Source organism: Carcharhinus amblyrhynchos, chromosome 4, assembly GCF_965287045.1.
Source record: "Carcharhinus amblyrhynchos chromosome 4, sCarAmb.v2.hapA, whole genome shotgun sequence".
NCBI lineage: Eukaryota > Metazoa > Chordata > Chondrichthyes > Carcharhiniformes > Carcharhinidae > Carcharhinus > Carcharhinus amblyrhynchos.
In genome coordinates, this window is record NC_137327.1 from 89,653,975 (window position 1) to 89,676,117 (window position 22,143).

The 22,143-nt window shown below is 45.2% G+C and overlaps 1 protein-coding gene and 1 long non-coding RNA gene across 8 annotated transcripts in view; one reads left to right on the forward strand and one right to left on the reverse strand.

The window, feature by feature from the left end:
* Positions 1-183: 183 nt before the first annotated feature.
* LOC145342186 (uncharacterized) lies at positions 184-21,606 on the forward strand. Of its 2 annotated transcripts, XR_013886517.1 has the most exons (4): positions 184-304; positions 10,282-10,355; positions 10,598-10,734; positions 18,631-21,606. It is a non-coding gene; the product is annotated as an uncharacterized LOC145342186 (long non-coding RNA). The 2 variants fall into 2 exon arrangements; XR_013886518.1 differs by lacking the exon at positions 10,598-10,734.
* Positions 5,420-22,143, reverse strand: part of gdpd2 (glycerophosphodiester phosphodiesterase domain containing 2) — a 147,851-nt gene continuing 131,127 nt past the window's right edge. For 3 of the 6 annotated variants that reach the window (XM_080187518.1, XM_080187514.1, XM_080187519.1), the window contains 4 exons: positions 21,614-21,761; positions 9,212-9,294; positions 6,710-6,735; positions 5,420-6,083 (listed from right to left, as the gene is read on the reverse strand). In XM_080187518.1, the coding sequence (XP_080043644.1) occupies positions 6,043-6,083; positions 6,710-6,735; positions 9,212-9,294; positions 21,614-21,761 (298 nt within the window). In that variant the 3' untranslated portion in view covers positions 5,420-6,042. The remainder of the gene's footprint in view (positions 6,084-6,709; positions 6,736-9,211; positions 9,295-21,613; positions 21,762-22,143) is intronic. The other 3 variants (XM_080187516.1, XM_080187515.1, XM_080187520.1) reach the window with 3 other exon arrangements.

Genomic DNA, 22,143 nt, shown 5'->3' on the forward strand with positions numbered 1-22,143 from the left:
CAAACCCAACGCACATTCAAATACTGCCGCAGCCCGGGTCCAGCCAATCAGCAGTCACGCTGGGGCACTGACCTCACCGCGCAACGCGTCACTCGGTCTCGTCACCCACAGCAAGGCTTGCTGTCAGACTTTTTGCTGGGAGGAGGCAGCGGTTGCTATGGAAACGAGCTGGGGTGGGGGGGGCCTCACAGGAACCCATCCGACCACTGTCGTCGGCGAGCCAAATTAATGGGGACAGCGGATCATTAATTCAATCGAAGTGTCAAATAGAAAATGCTTGAAGCTCAGCCATTCAAAGGAAGCGGTATGGCTGAACACTAATTTGGGGTTTTTCTTCTCATGATGTGGAGATACCGGCGTTGGAGTAGGGTAAACACAGTAAGAAGTCTCACAACACCAAGTTAAAGTCCAACAGGTTTATTTGGTAGCAAAGCTAGTGGCGTTTGCTACCAAATAAACCTGTTGGACTTTAACCTGGTGTTGTGAAACTTCTTACTGTTTTTCTCTTCCGCAGGGTTTCCATTAGAGCTACCAAAGCCGCACATGCGCAGTTGTAAGTACCCGAAGGCGCATGATGCCTGACCGTGAATTGTGAATATTACACTGGCTGGTAGCTGCCTATCTTAGGGTGCACCTGCTCATTATTTCATTTGATTTTTTTTATCGGCTTTCTCGCCCCTTTGCCCCCTACCATTTTTTGTTTGTTTATTAGTGTCACAACACGGCAATGAAGCTACTGTGAAAATGCCCTAACTACCACACTCCAGCCACTGCACCTAACCAGAACGTCTTTTGGGATTGTGGGAGGAAATTGGAGCACCCAGACGAAACCCACACAGACACAGGGATAATGTGCAGACTCTACACTGACAGTGACCTAAGTTGGGGATCAAACCTGGGTCCCTGGCACTGTGATGCAACAGTGTTAACTACTGCCAACATCCCACTCAGTGGTCCTTCTGTTTCTTTATTTCATTTGATTTCCTTGTCAGTTTTCTTGCGTGTTTTCCCCCACACCATTCTTTTTGGATGGCACCATCCTTCCAATAAACCATCTCCAACTTGTCATAGCAGCTTATCCCAGTGATGTGGAAGAGATGGTGTGTAATTAAGACAGGCAAAATATTGCAGATGCTGAAATTAAAAACAAGGGTAGAGAATGGTAGAAGGGCTCAGCAGGTCTGACAGCATCTCTCTCCACAGATACTGTTGGACATGCTGAGATTTTCCAGCATTTTCTGTTTTTGTTTGTGGTGTGTAATTAAGCCTATATTCCATCATCTTACCTGCCAGTTTGGTGTATAAGGGTGGTGTGCAAAAGAAAAGTAGCCCAAAATGGCAATGATGTCAAGCAGAATTGCAGACATCATTGTTGGGCAAAGCTTTGGAAAGTTGTAGATAACTTAGAATGAACTTAGCGTGTGGAGAGTCTGCAGAAGGATCTAGATAGGCTGGGCGAATGGGCCAGGAACTGGCAAATGGAATTTAATGTTGGCAAGTGCGAGGTGGTCCACTTTGGTAGGAATAATGGTAGGAAGGATTATTACTTACATGGAGAAAAACTGCAGCAGGCAACGGTGCAGAGGGACCTCGGGGTCCTCGCAAAAACCCAGCTTGCGGGTGTAGCAGGTAGTCAGGAAGGCGAATGGGATGCTGGCCTTCATAGCGAGGGGGATTGAATATAAAAGTAGGGAGGTCTTGCTGAGGCTATATAGGGCATTGGTGAGGCCGCAGCTGGAGTACTGTGTGCAGTTTTGGGCGCCACACTTACGCAAGGATATTTTGGCCTTGGAGGGAGTGCAGAGGAGGTTTACTAGGCTGATACCGGAGTTGAGGGGGTTGAGCTATGAGGAGAGGCTGAATAAACTGGGCTTGTACTCGTTAGAGTTTAGAAGAATGAGGGGAGATCTCATTGAGACGTATAAGATGATGAATGGGATGGATAGGATAGAGGTGGAAAGACTCTTCCCGCTCAAAAAAGACAGTAGGACTAGGGGGCACAGCCTCCAGATAAAAGGGGGTCGGTTTAGAACAGAGTTGAGGAGGAACTTCTGCACTCAAAGGGTGGTGAATCTCTGGAATTCTCTGCCCGTTGAAGTGGTGGAGGCTGCCTCGCTAAATATTTTTAAGACGCGGGTTGATGGGTTTTTGATAGGAGAGGGGATTAAGGGTTATGGGGAGAGGGCGGGAAAATGGAACTGAGCAGCGACAGATCAGCCATGATCTTATTGAATGGCGGGGCAGGCTCGAAGGGCTGGATGGCCTACTCCTGCTCCTATTTCTTATGTTCTTATGTTCTTATAAGGGAAATCGGACAGGATGGCAGCTACAGGAACTAAATTAAAGAACACATCCCCACCCCATTAAAATCAGCACTTTGAGGCTACTATTGAGGCTACCTCGCTCAATATTTTTAAGACGTGGGTTGATGGGTTTTTGATAAGAGAGGGGATTAAGGGTTATGGGGAGAGGGCGGGAATGTGGAACTGAGCCACGATGTGGGTATGCCGGCGTTGGACTGGCGTAAACACAGTAAAAAGTCTGACAACACCAGGTTTTAGTCCAACCTATTTATTTGATAATATACTCACAAGAGGGTGTCCCTCGAAAGCTTGTGAGTATATTATCAAATAAATAGGTTGGACTAAAACCTGGTGTTGTCAGACTTTGAACTGAGCCACGACAGATCAGCCATGATCTTATTGAATGGCGGGGCAGGCTCGAAGGGCCAGATGGCCTACTCCTGCTCCTATTTCTTATGTTCTTATGTTCTAATCCCATTCTTATTGTAAGGGAGTTGTTTGTTATTATTTAAAGGATGTCATGTTAGCTATCAATACTGTTTATATCATGGCTTGTTGGTTTACAGGTATTGTGAATTGTTTGCAACCTTGGAAGCTGAATTGTGGATAACTTGCAATGCATACTAGCTGTTTGTTTTGTGCTGTATTGGTTTGTGCTGATGTATTAAAAATGGCATGCTTATTATTGGTATTGTGTTGTATTGGGTGTTATTTTTATAACTTATTATTGTGAGATTGTATTGAATTCTGGATTGTACCTGAAAGTGTAATGTTTTATGTAGTTGTGAATTGTTTAAACAAAAAAAAGTGGGAGTGCCTCATAGGAACTCATTCGATTACTGTCGTCAGTGAGCCAAATTTAATGGGACATCAAATCATTAATTCCCTCGAAGTATCAAATCGAAAATGCTTGAAGCACAGCCATTCAAAGGAAGGGGTATGGCGGAACACTAATTTGAGGTTTTTCTCCTACACAGGGTTTCCATTATAACTGCCAAAGCGGTACGTGCGCCGTTGTAAGTGCCAGAAGGCGCATACACATTGGTGCCTGACCGTGAATTGTAAATATTACATTGCTAGTAGCGTCCTATCTCAGGGTCCACCAATTCTTTATTTCATTTGATTTCTTTATCAACTTTTTTCCCATTTTTAAAAATGTATTTATTAGTGCCACAAATAAGCTTACATTAACATTACAATGAAGTTGCTGTGAAAATCCCCTAGCCGCCTCACTCCAGCACCTGTTCGGGTACAGTGAGGGAGAATTTAAGATTGTCAGTGCACCTAACCAGCACATCTTTTTGGACTGTGGGAGGAAACTGGAGCACCCAGAGGAAACCCACTTGGACACAGGAAGAACGTGCAGACTCCACACAGTGACCCAAGCCAGGAACCGGACCCGGGTCCCTGGCACTGTGAGACAGCAGTTCCAACCACTGTGCCCCTATGTCATCCGGTGCAGGTAGTAGAATATCTCAGGGGTCACAGTGTTCCTTTATTTCATTTAATTTCATTATAAATTTTCTTGCCGTTTTCCCCTGCCATTCTTTTTGGAAGGCAGCATTCTTCCAATAAACTATTTCCAATTTGTCATAGCTGCTTATCAGTAGTGTAGAAGAGATGGTGTGTAATTAAGACAAAGCTAAAATGCTGTAGGTGCTGGAATCTGAAATAACAGCAGAAAATTTTCATTTTCATCTGCTTGCTCAAGATGGAAAACAGCCCCAAATACTATTTTGAAGAAAAAGGGCGGTGTTCTCCTCCGTGTCCAGATCCGTATTTATCCCTAAATCAACATCTCACAAACAGATCATTTGGTTATTATCACATTGCTGTGTGTGTGAATTTACTATGTATAAATTGGCTGTCCCTGTTTCCTATCTTACAATACTTCAAAAGTACTTCAGTGGCTGTAAAGCATGGTGAGACACTGGTGGTTGTGAAAAATGCTATGAAAATGCAAGTTTTTTTTCTACTGGATAGGAGAAGGCCAGTCAGCCGTGTAAAGTAAACGTGACTAAATGTGGCTCATTCTGTGAGTGGCCACAGCATTGTGAGGAGAATATGGGTGCAATTCTGCAAGTATTTCCGTGACTTACTCAGACCTACCAAGATGATTACAACATGGCATCCATAGGTCAGCGTCCCCCAACCCCCTCCCCCTCAAGTCTGTAGTCACCAGCATACAAATGAACTGAGCAGCCTTGGGGAGAGTAGTGCTCCTGTATATTGGAAAAATATATGCCCTAGAACCTTGAGCCAAGAACATTTGCAGCAGAGGTAACACTGAAGACTATATCTTCTCAGGTGGTTGTTGTGTTGGAAGTACTGATGGAGGATAGCTTTGCTTCTCTCACTATTGACATTGCAGAAGAACACAAAACACAAGAGAGAGGGTATCTCCACCCTGGGACCTCCAGGCTGAGGACAGCTGCCATGAGCATCTCGACCACATGCAGTCAGAAGTGCCTCTGCTTCATCAGCAGCCACAGCTAGAGCACCCCATTGGAGCAGATGAAATCAGAGGCCACTGTACCATTAATTACATTTTCCAAGTTCATTAAGTTGTCATGTTTTAAGATTGTATTAACTCTTGAATACTTAACACAATGGGCATTTTGTTGCTTACACTCAGACTTCTACATTTTTATTCTTCGATGGCAATAAGGTAGAAAAAGAACTGACAGCGATGCAAAGGTCTGATTGGTGACAGTGTAGTCAATGAAGACTTGTATCTCATCTTATTTTCAGAACAATTAAAGTATTCATAGTTGTGTCTATTATAGATGCCCCCTGTCATTCAGATGACATCAAGCGCCAACTGTTCTACAGGTGATTACAGTTCAGGTGAAAAGTGCATGGATCAGGGTAGCTCTTATCTCTGCATGCTGATCAATTCCTTGACTCATCAGGTAGTGCAAGCAAATTACTGGCAAAGCATAGTCACTGTTCTCCACTTCATCTTCATCCTTCTCCTCTGCTCAAAGGAACCGTCATTCTAGCATTCGGGAAGAGTCCCAAGGTCCATACCTCTCTGAAGAACCATGTTATGTAAAGTGGAATAGATCACTGCAATGCACAAGACCTGCATCTTTAGAAACTGCATCTTTAAGTATCTGATGACAATTACTGGCGAGGCTTGCATTCAAAGCCCTTCCCTAGTTGTCCTGGGAAAGTAATGGTATGGTGTGCCATCTTCTTGACCCACTGCTGTCCATGTGGTTCTTGTTATTCTTTTTAGCAGTTTGATACAACTGAGTGGGTTGCCACTTCAGAGAGCAAGTAAGAGCCAACCCTGAGGCTTCAGCCACTGACTAGGTTAGGGAATACTGCCAGGATGGGGGTGCAGGTGGTGTAGCTATAATATGGAAATATATAATGCAAGGATGTGTACAGATTGTACTATCAGGAAGGAATGACCAAACTTTATTGGGGTATACTGTCAGCAAGGGAAGTTGGTTCTGCTGGATTGTGGTGTACTTGTATGAGGGAAATGGAACTGAATATCTGAGGGTTCTTCTGTCAGATAGTGAAGCAGGCCTCAGATTTTTTTAAAAAATGACACATTTGATTATGTAAACCCCATTCTGAAATGAATGGTGGATACATTTCATTTATTTGTAAACAACATTTTAAAATTAACCTCGAACTTCAACTCTGAGATCACCATCTAGTTTCTGTAACATCATGTAGTCGGTGAGTTACATTGATATGCAGAAATGCTGTCTCTAAAGCTTGATCACAGAAAAGTGTCTTCAGAATTTTCTTTCACCATAATCTCTGCAACAGAGAAACAATATAGAAATTGTGAAAAGGCATTTTTGTGGACAGAAACCAAACATAGAACTTACTCCAAAGCAAGAATTAAGCTAAGTCATTCATATTTGATGTTGTATAAGCAATTGGACAGTGTTGTGGTGGTTCCAATGTTGATGGCAAAGATAAGGTTGTCTGTCGTCACAAAGAAACTGACCCCATGCCTGATGAATAATGAATTAAAGACGATTGTTGAGGACATAATCTAGATGCTTTAGCCAGTCCATTGCAGATAGACGGAAAAAGATCATAGCAGAGAATGATTTAGTAAGCAATTCCACATGCCATCCCCATTGCATAGCAAAGTAGTACAGTATACAGGAAACCATGACCATTTGGGAGACTTTGTGGGCTACATTGCAGGATGTTAAATAACTTGTTCAAGCATTGGAATGATTGGAACAGTCTGCACCAACTCTCCAAAAGAATATCTTACCCAGACTAATCCACCAATCATATACATCTTTGGACATTGGGGAGCAATTCAGCATGGCCAAAGCAAGCTCATGCAGACATGGGGAAGAATGTCCAAAATCTGCAACATATCCCACTGCCAATTTATACCATTCTCACTATAAAAACTATTTTACCTTGTATCTTCCTGTGTCTTGATCTACTGAAAGGGAAACAGGCATTAATCCTTGACCAAACAATATCCATAGACATTAACCATGCAAGCCTTCAGAAAAACACATCCTTCCTTCCTAATGTTACTCAGTATGAGTTTCAATAGTTCTGTCTATAATCGATGTATGAACGCACCATTTAAACCTGGAAAGGGTGTGCATTGGGTAAGACTATTTATTTAAATTGGAACTGTGGTGGGATGCTAGATGATATATCACACATGGAGTTTGAAGACAAAAACCATGTTCCTCAGTCTTTTTACTATCTAGTTTGTTGCAAGAAAGTGAATGTTTAATAAAGGCGAAATTAAGTTTGACTGAACCACAATATGACTCCACAGCCAGCACTCATTAATTGAAATAGACGGTAGAAGTTCGGGTGGACGATGGAGCTGAGTCAGCTCCTTTGCTGTTTTGAGGGGTCTCACGGTGGTATTGTAAATTAAAAAATCATGTTTGTATGGACTGTATAGAGCCTTTGCATCCAATATCAGCTTGATGAGTGCAAGGATGCATTGAGGTCAGGAATATTCTCACTGAGCAAGATGTAGATAATAAATCTATTGATTCTGTATCTCCATGGGGTGAGTTAGTGGTGGTGGTGGTGAAGGGGAGGGGTTTTATTCTCCAGATCGCCTGTCATAACTTCCATGGTACATCAATGGAACCTGAGAAATATGACTATTTTTAGTTTTACTCTGGGAGTTCTACTGAACTCCCATGGACATTCAAGATGACAAAATCCAGTTTTGTTTACACTTTCTAACATTGTGAACAATGGCACCTTTGGTAGTAGTGGACCAGTTTCCAATTCACCCTCTGGAGAAAATTAACCTCAAGGATAAGAGCAGCACAACAGATTAATACAAGGGAAAGGTTAAGGTCTTTTTCATAAGTATGGGTAACAGAAGACATTAGTACAGGAATGTGTAGGGCTGGCAGTCCCAGCTTCTTGGAAATATATTCTCTGATATCAATCTCCTATTGGTTCATTGTTGTATATACAAATCCAGGTTTTATTTGAACCTGGCTTAAATGACCAATTGCTGCTGGGTCACATAGCAGTCTGCTGCATCATTTAGCACCTTTTATACAAAGTACTTAAATCTATTCGTACGACAATGAAAACCCCTGCCTACTGTGTGCATGGATAATTTATTGCTCTCAGGGTTACCTGTCAGGGAGTAGCAGTTATAATGCTTTCTATCAATGGGTTTAATATGTAATTTCTTTCCTTATAAACATCTGGATTTTGTGACAGGTACAAACAATGATCAGAGTTCAAACCTTGTTACAATGGAACATACAGAGTTAGGACAATGGATGTAGATTCCCACCAGTAATTGTTCACTTTTGTTCTCCTGAGTAAATGTGCTGCATATCAGATTCAATGCCCTCCTTTAGATTTTCAGTGTTTCTGTATTTATGCTTCTCTGTAGTATAGAACTGAATTGTACAGACTAGAAATTTCCAGGTTTGATTTCTGGTTTGTGCTGAATTTGTTGAATTCAACTAGGGAAGCAAATATAATTCTAATTGGCCTTAGAGTTAAAGTTCTGTTTATTATTTAAGGATTCTGAAAAATAAAACACATTGTGATTTAGAGAATGCTGGCAGAGTTGGTGAACAAATAGCCAAATCTTATGGCACTGAAACAAATAAAGAATTATTTGGCCAGATGAGAAGAATAACACAGAAATCTTTGCTGTACGAAATTAAGGGTTTATAATCTGTGTGAACAATTAGAGGCAGATATAAATGGGTTAGCACAGCATAAAGATAGATGGCAGATGCAGTGGAATGTTAAGTAGTAGATTTAGAAAAAAAACACAAATCAAATATTCCTAAACTGTTAGACGAAACAGATGTACAGAGATTCAGCTCTTTAAAGGTCGCAGTGCAGGTAGAAAGGACCATTAAAAAGGTCAATAAGTTTTTATTTTTAGTATATAGTGGCATTGAAATTCCAATGGATATCCTATCACAGACTGTGACAGGAGAAAAAATGGAAGACAGAAGCCACAGAAGTTGATGCTGAAGCAATTGTCTACAGTAAAAAAAGGAAAAAGATAATTTGAAAAACAAGGCTTTCAAAATCCTCAGTTAAAACTGTACGGTTGGGATTTCTAGAACTTACCCTGGCATTAAAAATTACAATAAATCTCACTATTTATGATTTCCTCTTTTGTGAATTCACCTATCTCCACAAAAGATTTTGTACACCAGTTCAACCATTGGAGGACTTACCCCAGTATTAAAAATAAGAAAGTAGGAGCCAGGACTGTAATGGTGGAATTTTACTGTATTTGCACTTGGGATTTGAATTTCACAATCCTAATAATTGAGACTCAAAACATACATTAATCATTCTTAGGGAACCTCTGGGAATCCTCATTGTTACAATTTACTGCTCAAAAGTTATCTTTTCTAGCGTGGCTACAGGCTGGTATAATTAGTTTTCCTTACCTTTTTATAAAATATGTTAAGACAATCAGCAGAAAAGATACAAGATCAATGGTTATCCATATTATCCGATACACGTTAGGTTGCTGAAAACAAAATGTGACAAAAATGACAGAAATTAATGAATTTTGTTTCCAGTTAGCATAACAGATTCTAGTTTAAGGGTAGCAGTTTTTCACACAGAGTGGTGGGTGCCAGGAATACCCTGCCAGAGGTGGTGGTGGAAGCAGGCACATTAGCAACTTTTAAGAGGCATCTGAATGGGTACATGAACAGAGAGATATGGACCAAGTGAGGGCAGAAGGCTTTGTAAAATTTACTTTGGGCATTATGATCAGCACAGACTTGGAGGGCCGAAGGGCCTGTTCCTGCGCTGTACTGTTCTTTGTTCACCCAATCAACATCTTTGGGCATGGCTCACTGTATTGAAACCAGGTTACCTGTACATTATTCGCAATGAAATTTAACTAATGGTCCCATGACTGGTCCAACCTGACTGCACCTGGACTCACTTAATAAGCCAGAACTATATATAAGGTGCAATGATGGGCACATGGGCAGTCACAGCAGGAACATAGCCCCGAAGAAAATTTTTGGAGACTGAGCAGGCCCACTTGTTGGATGCGGTGGAGGAGAGGCAACATCTGTTGTACTCCACTCAGAGCCACTACCAAAGGGTCGCAAAGCAAGTATCTTTGGGAGGCAGTGGCACCTACAGTGATCTCATGACTTGCCTGGGTTTGCAAAACCTCACTTATTGTACTGTCTGGAGACAATGCACATCTCTTTAACCTATGCCTAATGCTCTTTCCACTCACATTGTCTGCATCTTTAAGACTTGAACAGCAGGTTAGTTGTAAAGACCCGCATTCTAGTCAGTAATCTGTAAACTGTGTGTGCTGTTATATGCTCTGTCTGAGGCCACAACTCTCCATTCACCTGACGAAAGGGCAAACCCCGAAAGCTTGTGAGTTTACTATCAAATAAATTGGTTGGATTTTAACCTGGTGTTGTGAGACTTCTTACTGTTTTTACCCCAGTCCAATGATGGCATCTCCACTTCATGTCTGCAGTGAATGCCAGGACACTGACCCGTCGGTCCAGAGATCAGTACCATGAGAAGATGAGTGACCTTCAGACTTCAAGGGTGAGTGTGCATTCCATTCTGAAACCTGTTTACATGCTATGCTTACAATGTCAAACCATCCCCAGGTACCTCAAGGCCAGCCACCAACCGCAGCTAGACAGTCCTGCCTCCAACCCTTGTGGCAATCCGCAGTGGGGACCCATTTCCCCAAAATGGCCGACACAAGCTCCCCAACCCCGACACACATTGCACCTCTTGCCCTTCCATACATCACGCTTTCAAACTCCCTTATGTCCCCACAGGAGAAAAATGCACACGGTCGGCATGAGCAAGAAAACTGGTGGTGGAGTATCCAAGCTCAATTGTCCAAGGACAGCCCATCAGTGATTCAGCACAGGCATCAACAGCACAACCCACCAACGCAGAGACTATCACGACGGTGGGTCATATTAATGCTGAGGCTTCCAGGTCACTTACTGGTGAGCACATCACAGCTGCTAATGCGCATCGGATGGAGGCAGGCACATCCAGTGGCTCAGGCACGCCAAAGTGCTGTCAGAGGCGAGGATGCAGCTGTCCCCAAACCAGATGCCAGGCCTCAGAGTTCATCATCTCGAAGTTGGAGGAGATGCATCAGCAAACCCGGGGAGTTGTGGATGGGCTGTCAGTTACCATGCTGCAACTGCAAGGCTGTTTAGAGGAGTCAAATAGACTGCTGTTGCAGGAGGTGGTGCCGGCACAGTGCATTGAGGAGAAATTTCTTCAGTCAGAGAATAGTGAATCTGTGGAACTCTTTGCCTCAGAAGGTTGTGGAGGCCAGGTCATTGTGTCTTCAAGACAGAGATAGGCTCTTAATTAATAAGCGGGTCAGATGTAATGGGGAAAAGGCAGGAGAATGGGGATAAATGGCGGAGCAGATTCAATGCGCCAAGTGGCCTAATTCTGCTCCTATGTCTTATGTTTAACCAGGCCAGCACTGCAGGGGTGGTGTCTGCAGTATGAAGTCTGGCTTAGGGATCTGGTCTCATGGGTTAGAGTCCAGTCCATCCTGGAGACACAGTGGGCCACAGCAGAGACACAACGAACCATGGCCAAGGATGTCACCAGCATCCAGGAGGCACAGTGTTCCATGGCCGTGGGTGTAGGGGACATGTTGATGACACTGCTGGCCATGGCTGGGTCTTTGCTGGGTTTCTGGAGACATGGCAGGCCGTGGCTGTGAGTCTCAACAACTTAGCCCAGTCTCAGATGGCTAATGTTGAGGGGCTACAAAGTTTGGCTTGTTCACAGAATGCTGTAGTGGAGGGGCTCCAGAGCTTGGCCCAGTCTCAGAAGGCCAGGGCTGAAGGATCACAGATCATGGGGCAGATGCATCAGGGCCTCCAGGACTGGCAGAGCCAGGTGTGGCCAGAGCTTCTGGAGCTCAGTCCAGCTAGCTCCCCACGAAGTATCCCCAGGACCTACAGGCATCCCGAAGAAGGATGAAGGGCTAGATCCCATGACTGGGCCTTTCATCCAGGAGATCCCGGACATCCGAGACCTTCTGATTTCCTCCTTCCTCACAATGGGGCATCTCAGGGCCAGTTGGATGAACAGAGTGGCACAGAAACATCAATGTCCTCAGGGTCTCGGCCCCTCAGGGGATGGCTGCCAAGGGCATCACAGGCATTGGGACATGGATAAAAGATGACCCCTCCACTTTCGATGTGCATCCTGGCGGAGCACTTAGATGAAGCAGTAGGCCGCACAAGATTAGAAAGTTGTATGGTCACAAAGAGGGCATGGGTAAAGGTCACCAGTAGTCAGTGTGAAGCTTTGGTCAATGTTAAGAGCACAATTAAAAGTTGTTTTGCACCTCACAGCTACGATCAGTCTGTCTCTGATTCTCCCCCCACAGGGCTATGTACCCCAATTGAGGTGCAGAGTGCTGTGTTGTGCAATACCTGTCCCTCGGCCAAAAGTTATAGGCCACCTGCATTACTTTCCCCTGCAGCACTGGATCTTTAGTCAAACACCACTCCGTGGCATTGCGGCTCCCTTCCCCCTAGAACCCCCCTGCCCCATATGCTTGTATTCCCAATCCTTACTGCAATGTGGGCCCAGGTGGCAGTGTGCAGTTGGAGAGTATCTAGCAGTCAGACTTGAGTGACGCTAGGGGCAGGATCTCAGTGTGCACAACAGCAAGTCGTCATCATCTTCCATCTTCACCAAAGACTCACTATGTTTCTCCAAGGTTGGTTGGGGGAGGGGGGGAACTGAGCTGAGAAAGGGTGGAGAGGCTGGGGGTGTGCTGAAAAAGGGTGGGGAAGAGGAAGGGTAATGTGGGTTGAGGGACCAGCTTTGGGTTTTGGGGATGTGGTGCCTCAGGGCTCCTGGGTGTGGTGGAAGGGTATTGGGAGCAGTCCCCACACTGGACTTCACCAGCTATGTGAGGCAGCTGGCTGGACACCTGCCATTGCTGCCTATCATCCGGCTCCTCAAATGGCAAGTCATCCACTTCTGCCTGGTGCCGATCCTCTTCCAGCTGGGCTCCCTGCTGCTGTGCAATGTAGTGCAGAATGCAGCAGGTGATTATAATGCACAGGGTTAGGCTGGATGGCAGGGCCACAGCGGTCTAGGCAGCAGAATCGCATCTTCAGCTGGCCTATGCAAAGTCTCATCATAACGGGTCTCCGCCTTGGTCTCGGGCGTCCGCACTGGCATCATCAGCCATGACCTCGGCAGATAGCCATGTCCTCAATGAGCCATCCTGGCAACCCTGGCTAGTCTTCAAAGAGCCTAGGGTTGTCCAATTGCCTCAGCACAGAGCTGTCATGTACACTCCCTGGGTGGCGCGCACTGACCTGCATGATGTTCATCCAATGGTCACATATGATTTGTAAATTGAGGGAGTGGAACCATTTCTGTTGATAAATGATTGCCCCTCACCTTGCAGGGACTGCAGGTGACGTGTATCCCAACCACTTCCCTCTGCACATGGGGCATCCTGGCAATGGTAGTGAAGCCTAAAGCCCAGGCCTCACCTGTCCAACATCAAAATGGATGTATTGGCTTGTCCAGGTAAACAAGGCATCTATCACCTGGCAAATACATCTTGGACTGAGACCTGAGAGATTCCACAAAGGTCGCCACTGGGTGCCTGAAACAACACTGTTTCATAGGAACTAAATGCCACCTTCACCTTAACTTCTGCTGGCAGGTGGCTGCCCCTCCCTTCAGATACTAAGTGCCAGACTGTGTCCTTAGATAGGCAGAGTTGGCGACAACACATGATCTCCAACAGCCCCTCAAATGATGTTATGATCTGCTACTGCCTAGACTTCCACATCCTCCTAACCACCCTTTTGGGAGACTGCTCTCCCACCTCATGGCCATCAGTAGCAATCCCCTGCCCTCCTTCCTGGGGGCATGTTACTGGCTGCTCCTGGAGTGGCCTACACCTCCTCAGCCACCACCATGATGACCAGCTCTAAATCAATGAGATCAAGATCCATTCTGCATGGAGAGAGGGAGATTGATAGATACATTTCATTGCTTGCAACTACCCCAAATGATCCTCACTGTGACCAGTATTCCCATGTGTGGATGCTGACAACACAGCACAATCTGTTGTGCCATTCGTCACCTGATTAGGTTTCCTGACAATGGCATCATGAACATGTAGTGGTAATTGGGGATAGTGTGGTTAAGGGTATTGACACTGTCCTTTGTCACAATGACAAAGTGCACAGAAGGGTGTGTTGTCTGCCTGGTGCTCGGGTCCAGGATGTCGCATCTGGGCTGCAGAGGAACCTGGAGTGGGAGGGTGAGAACCCGGTCATTGCAGTCCATGTGGGTGCCAACGATGTAGACAAAATGCGAACTGAGGATCTGGGGAGGGAGTTTGAAAAGCTGGGAATGGAATTAAAAAGTAGAACCGACAAGGTGGTTATCTCTGGACTACTGCCTGAACCGAGTGCAGATGGGCGTAGGGTTGATAAGATTAAGGAAGTGAATGGGTGGCTCAGGGATTGGTGTGGGAGGAATGGGTTTGAATTTATGGGGCATTGGCATCAGTATTGGCATCAGTGTAAATAGGACTGTAGTTAGGGCTTTAAACTAATTGGGGGGGGAGGGTGCGAGGGTAGGTGACATTACGGGGTCTAAAGTAAAGGAGAGGGTGCAGGTAAGGGGGGAGGCCAAGGATGTCCCAATAATAAAAGGAGTAGGGGGCGTGAGTATGGTTGGTGGCGTTCTGGCAAATAGGGTACAGGTGAAGGCTGGGATGAAGGCACTTTATCTGAATGCACGAAGCATTCGGAATAAAGTGGATGAGCTGGTGGCGCAGATCAGCACAAATGGATATGATCTGGTGGCCATTACAGAGACGTGGCTGCAAGGTGACAGGGAGTGGGAGATGAATGTTCAGGGGTATCAAGTGTTTAGGAAGGATAGGCAGGAGGAAAAAGGGGGGGGGCGTAGCTCTGCTGATTAAGGATAGCATCAGGGTGGTAGCAAGGGATGATATTGGAGCCAAGGAGCAGAACGTGGAATCGTTGTGGGTGGAGATTAGGAACAGCAAAGGGAGGAAGACGCTGGTGGGTGTCGTTTATAAGCCCCCGAATAATGATCTGGAGGTAGGGTGGGCTGTTAACGCGCAAATAAATGTGGCGTGCAGGAATGGAAAGGTGGTAATTATGGGGGATTTCAATCTACATATTGATTGGTCGACCAATGTTGGACGCGGTGGGCTTGAGGAGGAGTTCTTGGAATGCTGCCGGGATAGTTTCCTCGAACAGTGTGTGTTGGAGCCGACGAGGGAGCGAGCTATCTTGGATCTGGTGTTATGTAATGAGGCGGGTAGAATTAGGGACCTTGTGGTGAAGGATCCTCTTGGGAAGAGTGATCATTGTATGGTGGAGTTTCTGATGCAGATGGAGGAGGAGAAAGTGGACTCCCGGACATGTGTCCTTTGTTTGAACAGAGGGGAGTACGGTAGGATGAGAGAGGAATTGGCGAATGTTGATTGGGGGAGTGCGTTGGAAGGTAGGTCTGCTGAGGAGCAGTGGAGGATCTTTAAGGAGATCTTTCTTGGTGCTCAGCAGAAATTTATTCCGATGGTTAATAAGGATCGGAGGAGGAGAGGTAATCAGCCGTGGATAATGAAGGAGGTGAAGGAAAGTGTTAAATTAAAAGCGGATGCGTTTAGAGTAGCTAAGAGTAGTGGGCGAGAAGAGGATTGGGAGAGGTTTAAATGTCAACAAAGAATGACAAAGAAATTGATAAAGAAGGGTAGGATAAACTATGAAGCTGGGCTAGCGCTTAATATAAAAAAGGATAGCAAGAGTTTTTATAAATACATAAAAAGGAAGACGCTGGCTAGGGTGAACGTTGGACCCTTAGAGGATGAGAGGGGGGACTTAGTGGTAGGGGATGGGGAAATGGCTGAGGCCCTGAATAACTTTTTTGTTTCGGTCTTCACGGAGGAGGACGTGAGTAATTTGCCAGGTGTTAGCGATGGAAAGATGGTAGGAGTGGAGGGCCTGAATGACATTATTGTTACTAGAGAGGCGGTGCTCGACAGACTGGAGGGACTGATTGTGGACAAGTCCCCAGGACCGGATGGAATGCATCCAAGGGTTCTGAAGGAAATGGCAGAGGTGATAGTGGATGCCTTGGTGATTATTTTCCAAACGTCGCTGGATTCTGGGGAAGTGCCGGAAGATTGGAAAACGGCTAATGTTACGCCGTTGTTTAAGAATGGTGGCAGGCAAAAGGCGGGGAATTATAGGCCGGTTAGTTTAACGTCTGTTGTAGGAAAAATGTTAGAATCCGTGATCAAGGAGAAAATAGCGAGGCATCTTGAGGAGAATTGTTTGGTAGAGCAGACACAGCACAGTTTCGTTAAGGGGAAGTCGTGTCTGACGAATTTATTGGAGTTCTATGAGAATGTGTCTAGGGTGGTGGATAGAGAAGAGCCGGTGGATGTGGTCTTTCTTGATTTTCAGAAGGCGTTTGACAAGGTGCCTCACAAGAGGTTATTGCAGAAGGTCAGGGGGCATGGAGTTGGGGGTAGGGTGTTAGCGTGGATAGGGGATTGGCTGTCAAATAGGAGGCAGAGAGTGGGGGTCAATGGGTGCTATTCAGATTGGCGGTTGGTGACTAGTGGAGTGCCCCAGGGGTCGGTGCTGGGGCCTCAGCTATTTACCATTTATATAGATGATCTGGAGGAGGGAACTGAGCGTATGGTGTCGAAATTTGCTGATGACACCAAGGTTGGTGGAACGGCAAATTGTGCGGAGAGTCTGCAGAAGGATCTAGATAGGCTGGGCGAATGGGCCAGGAACTGGCAAATGGAATTTAATGTTGGCAAATGTGAGGTTGTCCACTTTGGTAGGAATAATGGTAGGAAGGACTATTACTTACGTGGCGAAAAACTGCAGCATGCGACGGTGCAGAGGGACCTCGGGGTCCTTGTGCATGAGTCGCAAAAACCCAGCCTGCAGGTGCAGCAGGTGGTCAGGAAAGCGAATGGGATGCTGGCCTTCATAGCGAGGGGGATTGAATATAAAAGTAGGGAGGTCTTCCTGCAGCTGTATAGGGCACTGGTGAGGCCGCAGCTGGAGTACTGTGTGCAGTTTTGGTCGCCGCACTTACACAAGGATATTTTAGCCTTGGAGGGAGTGCAGAGGAGGTTTACTAGGCTGATTCCGGAGTTGAGGGGGTTGAGCTATGAGGAGAGGCTGAATAAACTAGGCTTGTACTTGTTAGAGTTTAGAAGAATGAGGGGAGATCTCATTGAGACGTATAAGATGTTGAATGGGATGGATAGGATAGAGGTGGAGAGGCTCTTCCCGCTCAGAAAGGACAGTAGGACTAGAGGGCACAGCCTCAGGATAAAGTAGGGGGCGGTTTAGAATGGAGTTGAGGAGGAACTTCTTCACTCAAAGGGTGGTGAATCTCTGGAATTCTCTGCCCGTTGAAGTGGTGGAGGCTGCCTCGCTCAATATTTTTAAGACGCGGGTTGATAGGTTTTTGATAGGCAAGGGGATTAAGGGTTATAGGGAGAGGGTGGGAATGTGGAACTGAGCCACGACAGATCAGCCATGATCTTATTGAATGGCGGGGCAGGCTCGAGGGGCTAGATGGCCTACTCCTGCTCCTATTTCTTATGTTCTTAACATGGCAGGACTGGCAGAGCCACAGAGCTCAGTCCAGCTAGCTCCCCACGAAGTATCCCCAGGACCTACAGGCATCCCGAAGAAGGATGAAGGGCTAGAGCCCATGACTGGGCCTTTCACCCAGGAGATCCCGGACATCTGAGACCTTCCGATTTCCTCCTTCCTCACAATGGGGCGTCTCAGGGCCAGTTGGATGAACAGAGTGGCACAGAAACATCAATTTCATCAGGGTCTCGGCTGGCAGGGAGACCGTTGCACTCCCATTGCCATGAGTGCAACTACAGCATTCACTTCCAGGCATGTGCTGCAGTTCAGACACATGGGGCAGGGACAAATTCCCTTTTATCACAAGATAGGTTCTCATTTACTGACGCGTACATGGAGTATGAGTCTTTGTGTTAAATAAAGCAAACCTGCTTGGATCACCAGCTGCCTGAACTGATGGTCCCTCAAGCAGCACATAGTGCACTTCCCACCCCCACATTCCCCCCCTCCTTAAAACCACAGCACTCAGTCCAGGCCCTCACCACACCTCACAGCCAGAACAATGGAACAGCCCAGTGGTTGTGACAGCTGCCTGACCAGCATCAGTAAAGGACCCCACCACAATAGAACATCTCCCAGTGCTTGCAAATAGAAGCCTGACCAGCAGTAAAAGAACCCACCCCCAACCCACAAGAGACTACATGGAACATCCCTGGGCCTGGGGACAGCACTTCCAGCTCTCCAGGAAGTTCCTGAAGGCAAGCAGAAAGTAAGTTTCCAAGCCCTGCCTCCAACCTCCTCTGCACTCCGGAGGCTGCAGCTCCATAATACTTGTTTCCGTACTCCTGTTCAATGCTGCCATGCCAGCTCCTGACTTTTATACAGCAGTTTGAATCCCACTAGCATGATGTCTTACCAGAGAGGGGGAGTTGCTAACGGGGGTGGAGATTTTGTTGTGAACCAGCTAATTAGATGTTAAGATATGTAAATACATGCTAATGCCCGTTATGCTGATTTTCAATGTGGATCCGTTGATGTCAAAAACCTTAGGTTGGGAGATGCACAGAGGCCTGAATGTGTAGTATGAATCATGTGAATTGGCTGCCATTCAAGTTTGTTGGACCACTGCACTAAAAATCAGCGCAGCAGGATGGGAGAATCAACACTGTTAACTGTTTCTCTCACCACAGATAAACAAAACCAGACCCTGACCTATGCAAGAAAGGCAGATATGATCTAAGGAGATCCATCAAAGATGCCAAAAGACAGTACCAGACCAAGCCAGAGAGCCAGGCTAGCCACACGGCCCTCATCCCCTCACCTGACTATGGCAAGATCTGCAAGACATAACGGGCTATCAGATGATTTACAAGTCATGTAAAATTGCCAGCATCAATGCACCCCTCCCTGATGAACTCAATGCATTCTACACCTATTTTGAGCAAGACATTGGCAAGAGCATATTCTCCACCCAGGAAACCTCGGATGAACCTGTGTCCAAGGTCACCATTGCAGATGTTGGAGCAGCCTTCTCGAACATCAATACCCGGAAAGCAACTAGCCTGGATGCAGTTCCCGGAGAGCACTCAGATCATGCATGGACCAGCTGGCAGGGGTATTCTCACAGACATCTTAAGCCTCTCGTTACAACAATCTGACGTCCTATCTGCCTCAAGAAGATGACCTTCATCCTAGTACCAAATAAAAGCCAAGAGCGTGCCTTAATGATTATTGTCCAGTGTCTCTGAAATCCTCATTATGAAGTGCTTCAAAAGGTTAATCATAGCATGAATTAATTCTGTCCTCCCAGACTGCCTGGATCCACAACAGTTTGCCTACAGCTGCAACAGGTTCATAGTAGACGCCATCTCCCTGGCCCTGCACTCAACCTGGGAACAGCTGGATAACAATGACACCTATATCAGACTTCTATTTATCGACAGTAGCTTAGCCATCAACACCATTATGCCTACAAAACTCATCTCCAAACTGTGGCCTGGGGCTCGACTCCTCCCTCTGCAACTGATCCTGAACTTCCTAACCCACAGAACACAATCAGTAAGGATAGGCAAAAACACCTCCTCCACGATCATTCTCAACACCAGTGCCCCAAAAGGCTGTATCCTCAGCCCCTTACTATACTCCTTATACACCTATGACTGTAGCCAAATTCCCCTCCAACTCAATGTTCAAGTTTGCTGATGACACCACCATAGTAGGTGGGATCTCAAACAATGTCGAGACAGAGTACAGGAAAGAGGTAGAGAATCTGGTGAACTGGTGCGATGACAATAATTTCCCCCTCAGTGTCAAAAAATGAAGGAGATAGTCATTGGCTTCAGGAAGTATAGTGGAGGGCATACTCCTATCTACATCAATAGGGACAAAGTAGAAATGGTCCAGAGTTTCATGTTTTTCGGTGTCCAGATTATCAACAACTTGTCCTGGTCCTCCATGCTGATGCTATTGTTAGGGAAGCCCTCTAACGCCTCTATTTTCTCAGAAGACTAAGGAAATTTGGCATGTCCACTACAACTCTCACCAACCTTTACAGATGCATCATAGAAAGCATTCTTTCTGGTTGTATCACAGCTTGGTATGACTCCTGCTCTGTCTAAGGCTGCAAGAAACTACAAAAGATCATGAATGAAGCCCAGTACATCACTCAAACCAGCCTCCCATCCATTGACTCTGTCTACACTTCCCACTGCCTTGAAGAAGCAGCCAGCATAATTCAGGAGCCCATGCACTCCGGACATTATCTTTTCCACCTTCTTTCGCCAGGAAAAAAAAATCTGAGGACACGTACCAACCGATTCAAGAACAGCTTCTTCCCTGCAGCCATCAGACGTTTGAATGGACTTACCTTGCATTAAGGTGATCTTTCTTTCCACCCTAGCCATAACTAACACTACATTCGGCACTCTCCTTTCCTTCTCAATGCATGGTATGTTTTGTCTGCATAGCATGCAAGAAACAATATTTTTCACTGTATACTAATACATGTGACAATAATAAATCAAATCAAACCTGCTGAGTATTTCTGACATTTTCTGTTTTTCAGAATCACAGTATAATTACAGCACTGAAGGAGGTCATTTGACCCTTGGTGTTTGCACTGGCTCTCTGAACAAACAATTCACCCAGTGCCATTCCCACATCTTCTTCCCATAGCCCTGCACATTCTCCCTGTTCAGAAAAGTCTAATTCTTGTTTGAATACCTTAACTCAATCTACCTCCACCATACTCACAGTATGTTCAACCCTTAACAAATTGCCGCATAAAAATGTTTTTCCTCATGTCGACTTTGTTTCTTTTGCCAGATTTCTAGCATCTGAAGTAGTTGGGATTGATGGTAAGTATGTAGCCGATATCACCAGTGATGTAAGATCACATGACACAGCATGGCGAGAAATAGTTCTACATAGAGTTTTGTGCTGAGGCTGTATTGTACTTAGTATTATGTTACATAAAAGGTAGACTTTACCTCCTGCCTTATCTCCAGCAGTACCTGCAATGCAGACTATAATCAATCCCATTTAAGGCCCACAGTGATAATAAAAAAAATCCACAGTATTTTGCCTTTGTAGTTTAATAATAATTGATTTCCCCTAGGATTGATTACTTTTTTTGATAGCTTCCCCAGAAGCATTATTTGAAGTATCAACTTCTTAGATCAGCTCTTACCCAGGACATTGGGGAATGGGATGGTTGAAGCCATTGGGTATGATCTCTTGATACGAGGAAGGGGATGGAGGGACAGGTATAAAATCTATTAATCGTTTTCCCCTACTGAAATGTAAAAATAATTGAAAATGTAGCTGGGCCGGCAATCCAGCCTAGCTGGGTCTCGCCCCAAATTTTTGCACTGCTCAAAGACAGAAAATAAGGTTTCAGTCTCATGCAAGCCAGATAATTTTAGGACAGGTACCTTCATATTTGATTAACTACCAGTTGAAACAATCTGGACTGCTCTGTCACAGACAACATGCTTTTATTCTTAGACAGTTGGCTTAGAACGAAAAAAGTGTCATTTTATCGATTATTCATGTATATTAATTCATTCAAGAATAAATGAAGGAACATATAATTTAAGCCTGGACCAACCTCATTCCATTACAAACCCGTCACCCTAGGTCCATCATTTTCATTGGTTTAATAAACTCACTTACGATGTGCCAAATAGGTACATTCATCTTCTTGAAGATATGACAGGCGTTGGTTGTGACTGAGTTCACTTTGGCACACCACAGTGCGGAGAACAACCAAGGTTCATTAACAACATAAAGATTTGTGCTGATGTTCTTTGTTGCATAGTTCCTGAAAGTACAGAGCGATGTGACAAAACTATTTTAGTTAAGTACTTCCAATAGGATGTCAAATTACTCTGGATGAGAAAGATAGATATTCATTGCACAAAATCTTATCTCATTAAAATTAAAATTATTTTTCTGATGCCATCCAGTGGACATGCTTGGAAACACAAGTGTCAGGCACATGGCTAACTAGATCTCCAGATTTATAGGAATGAAGGCAATTGTCTCAACCAAAAGAATGCAGGCAATACTCTAATAGCAAATTTTCTCATATTAGCTTTCTGTGGGATGCCCTTGAAGACAGTGTGATTTTTTGATCTCGTGTATGCAAATTCAAACAGAGTGTTAACTGTTGCTCACTGAACTAGTGCCACCCCACCTCTGGA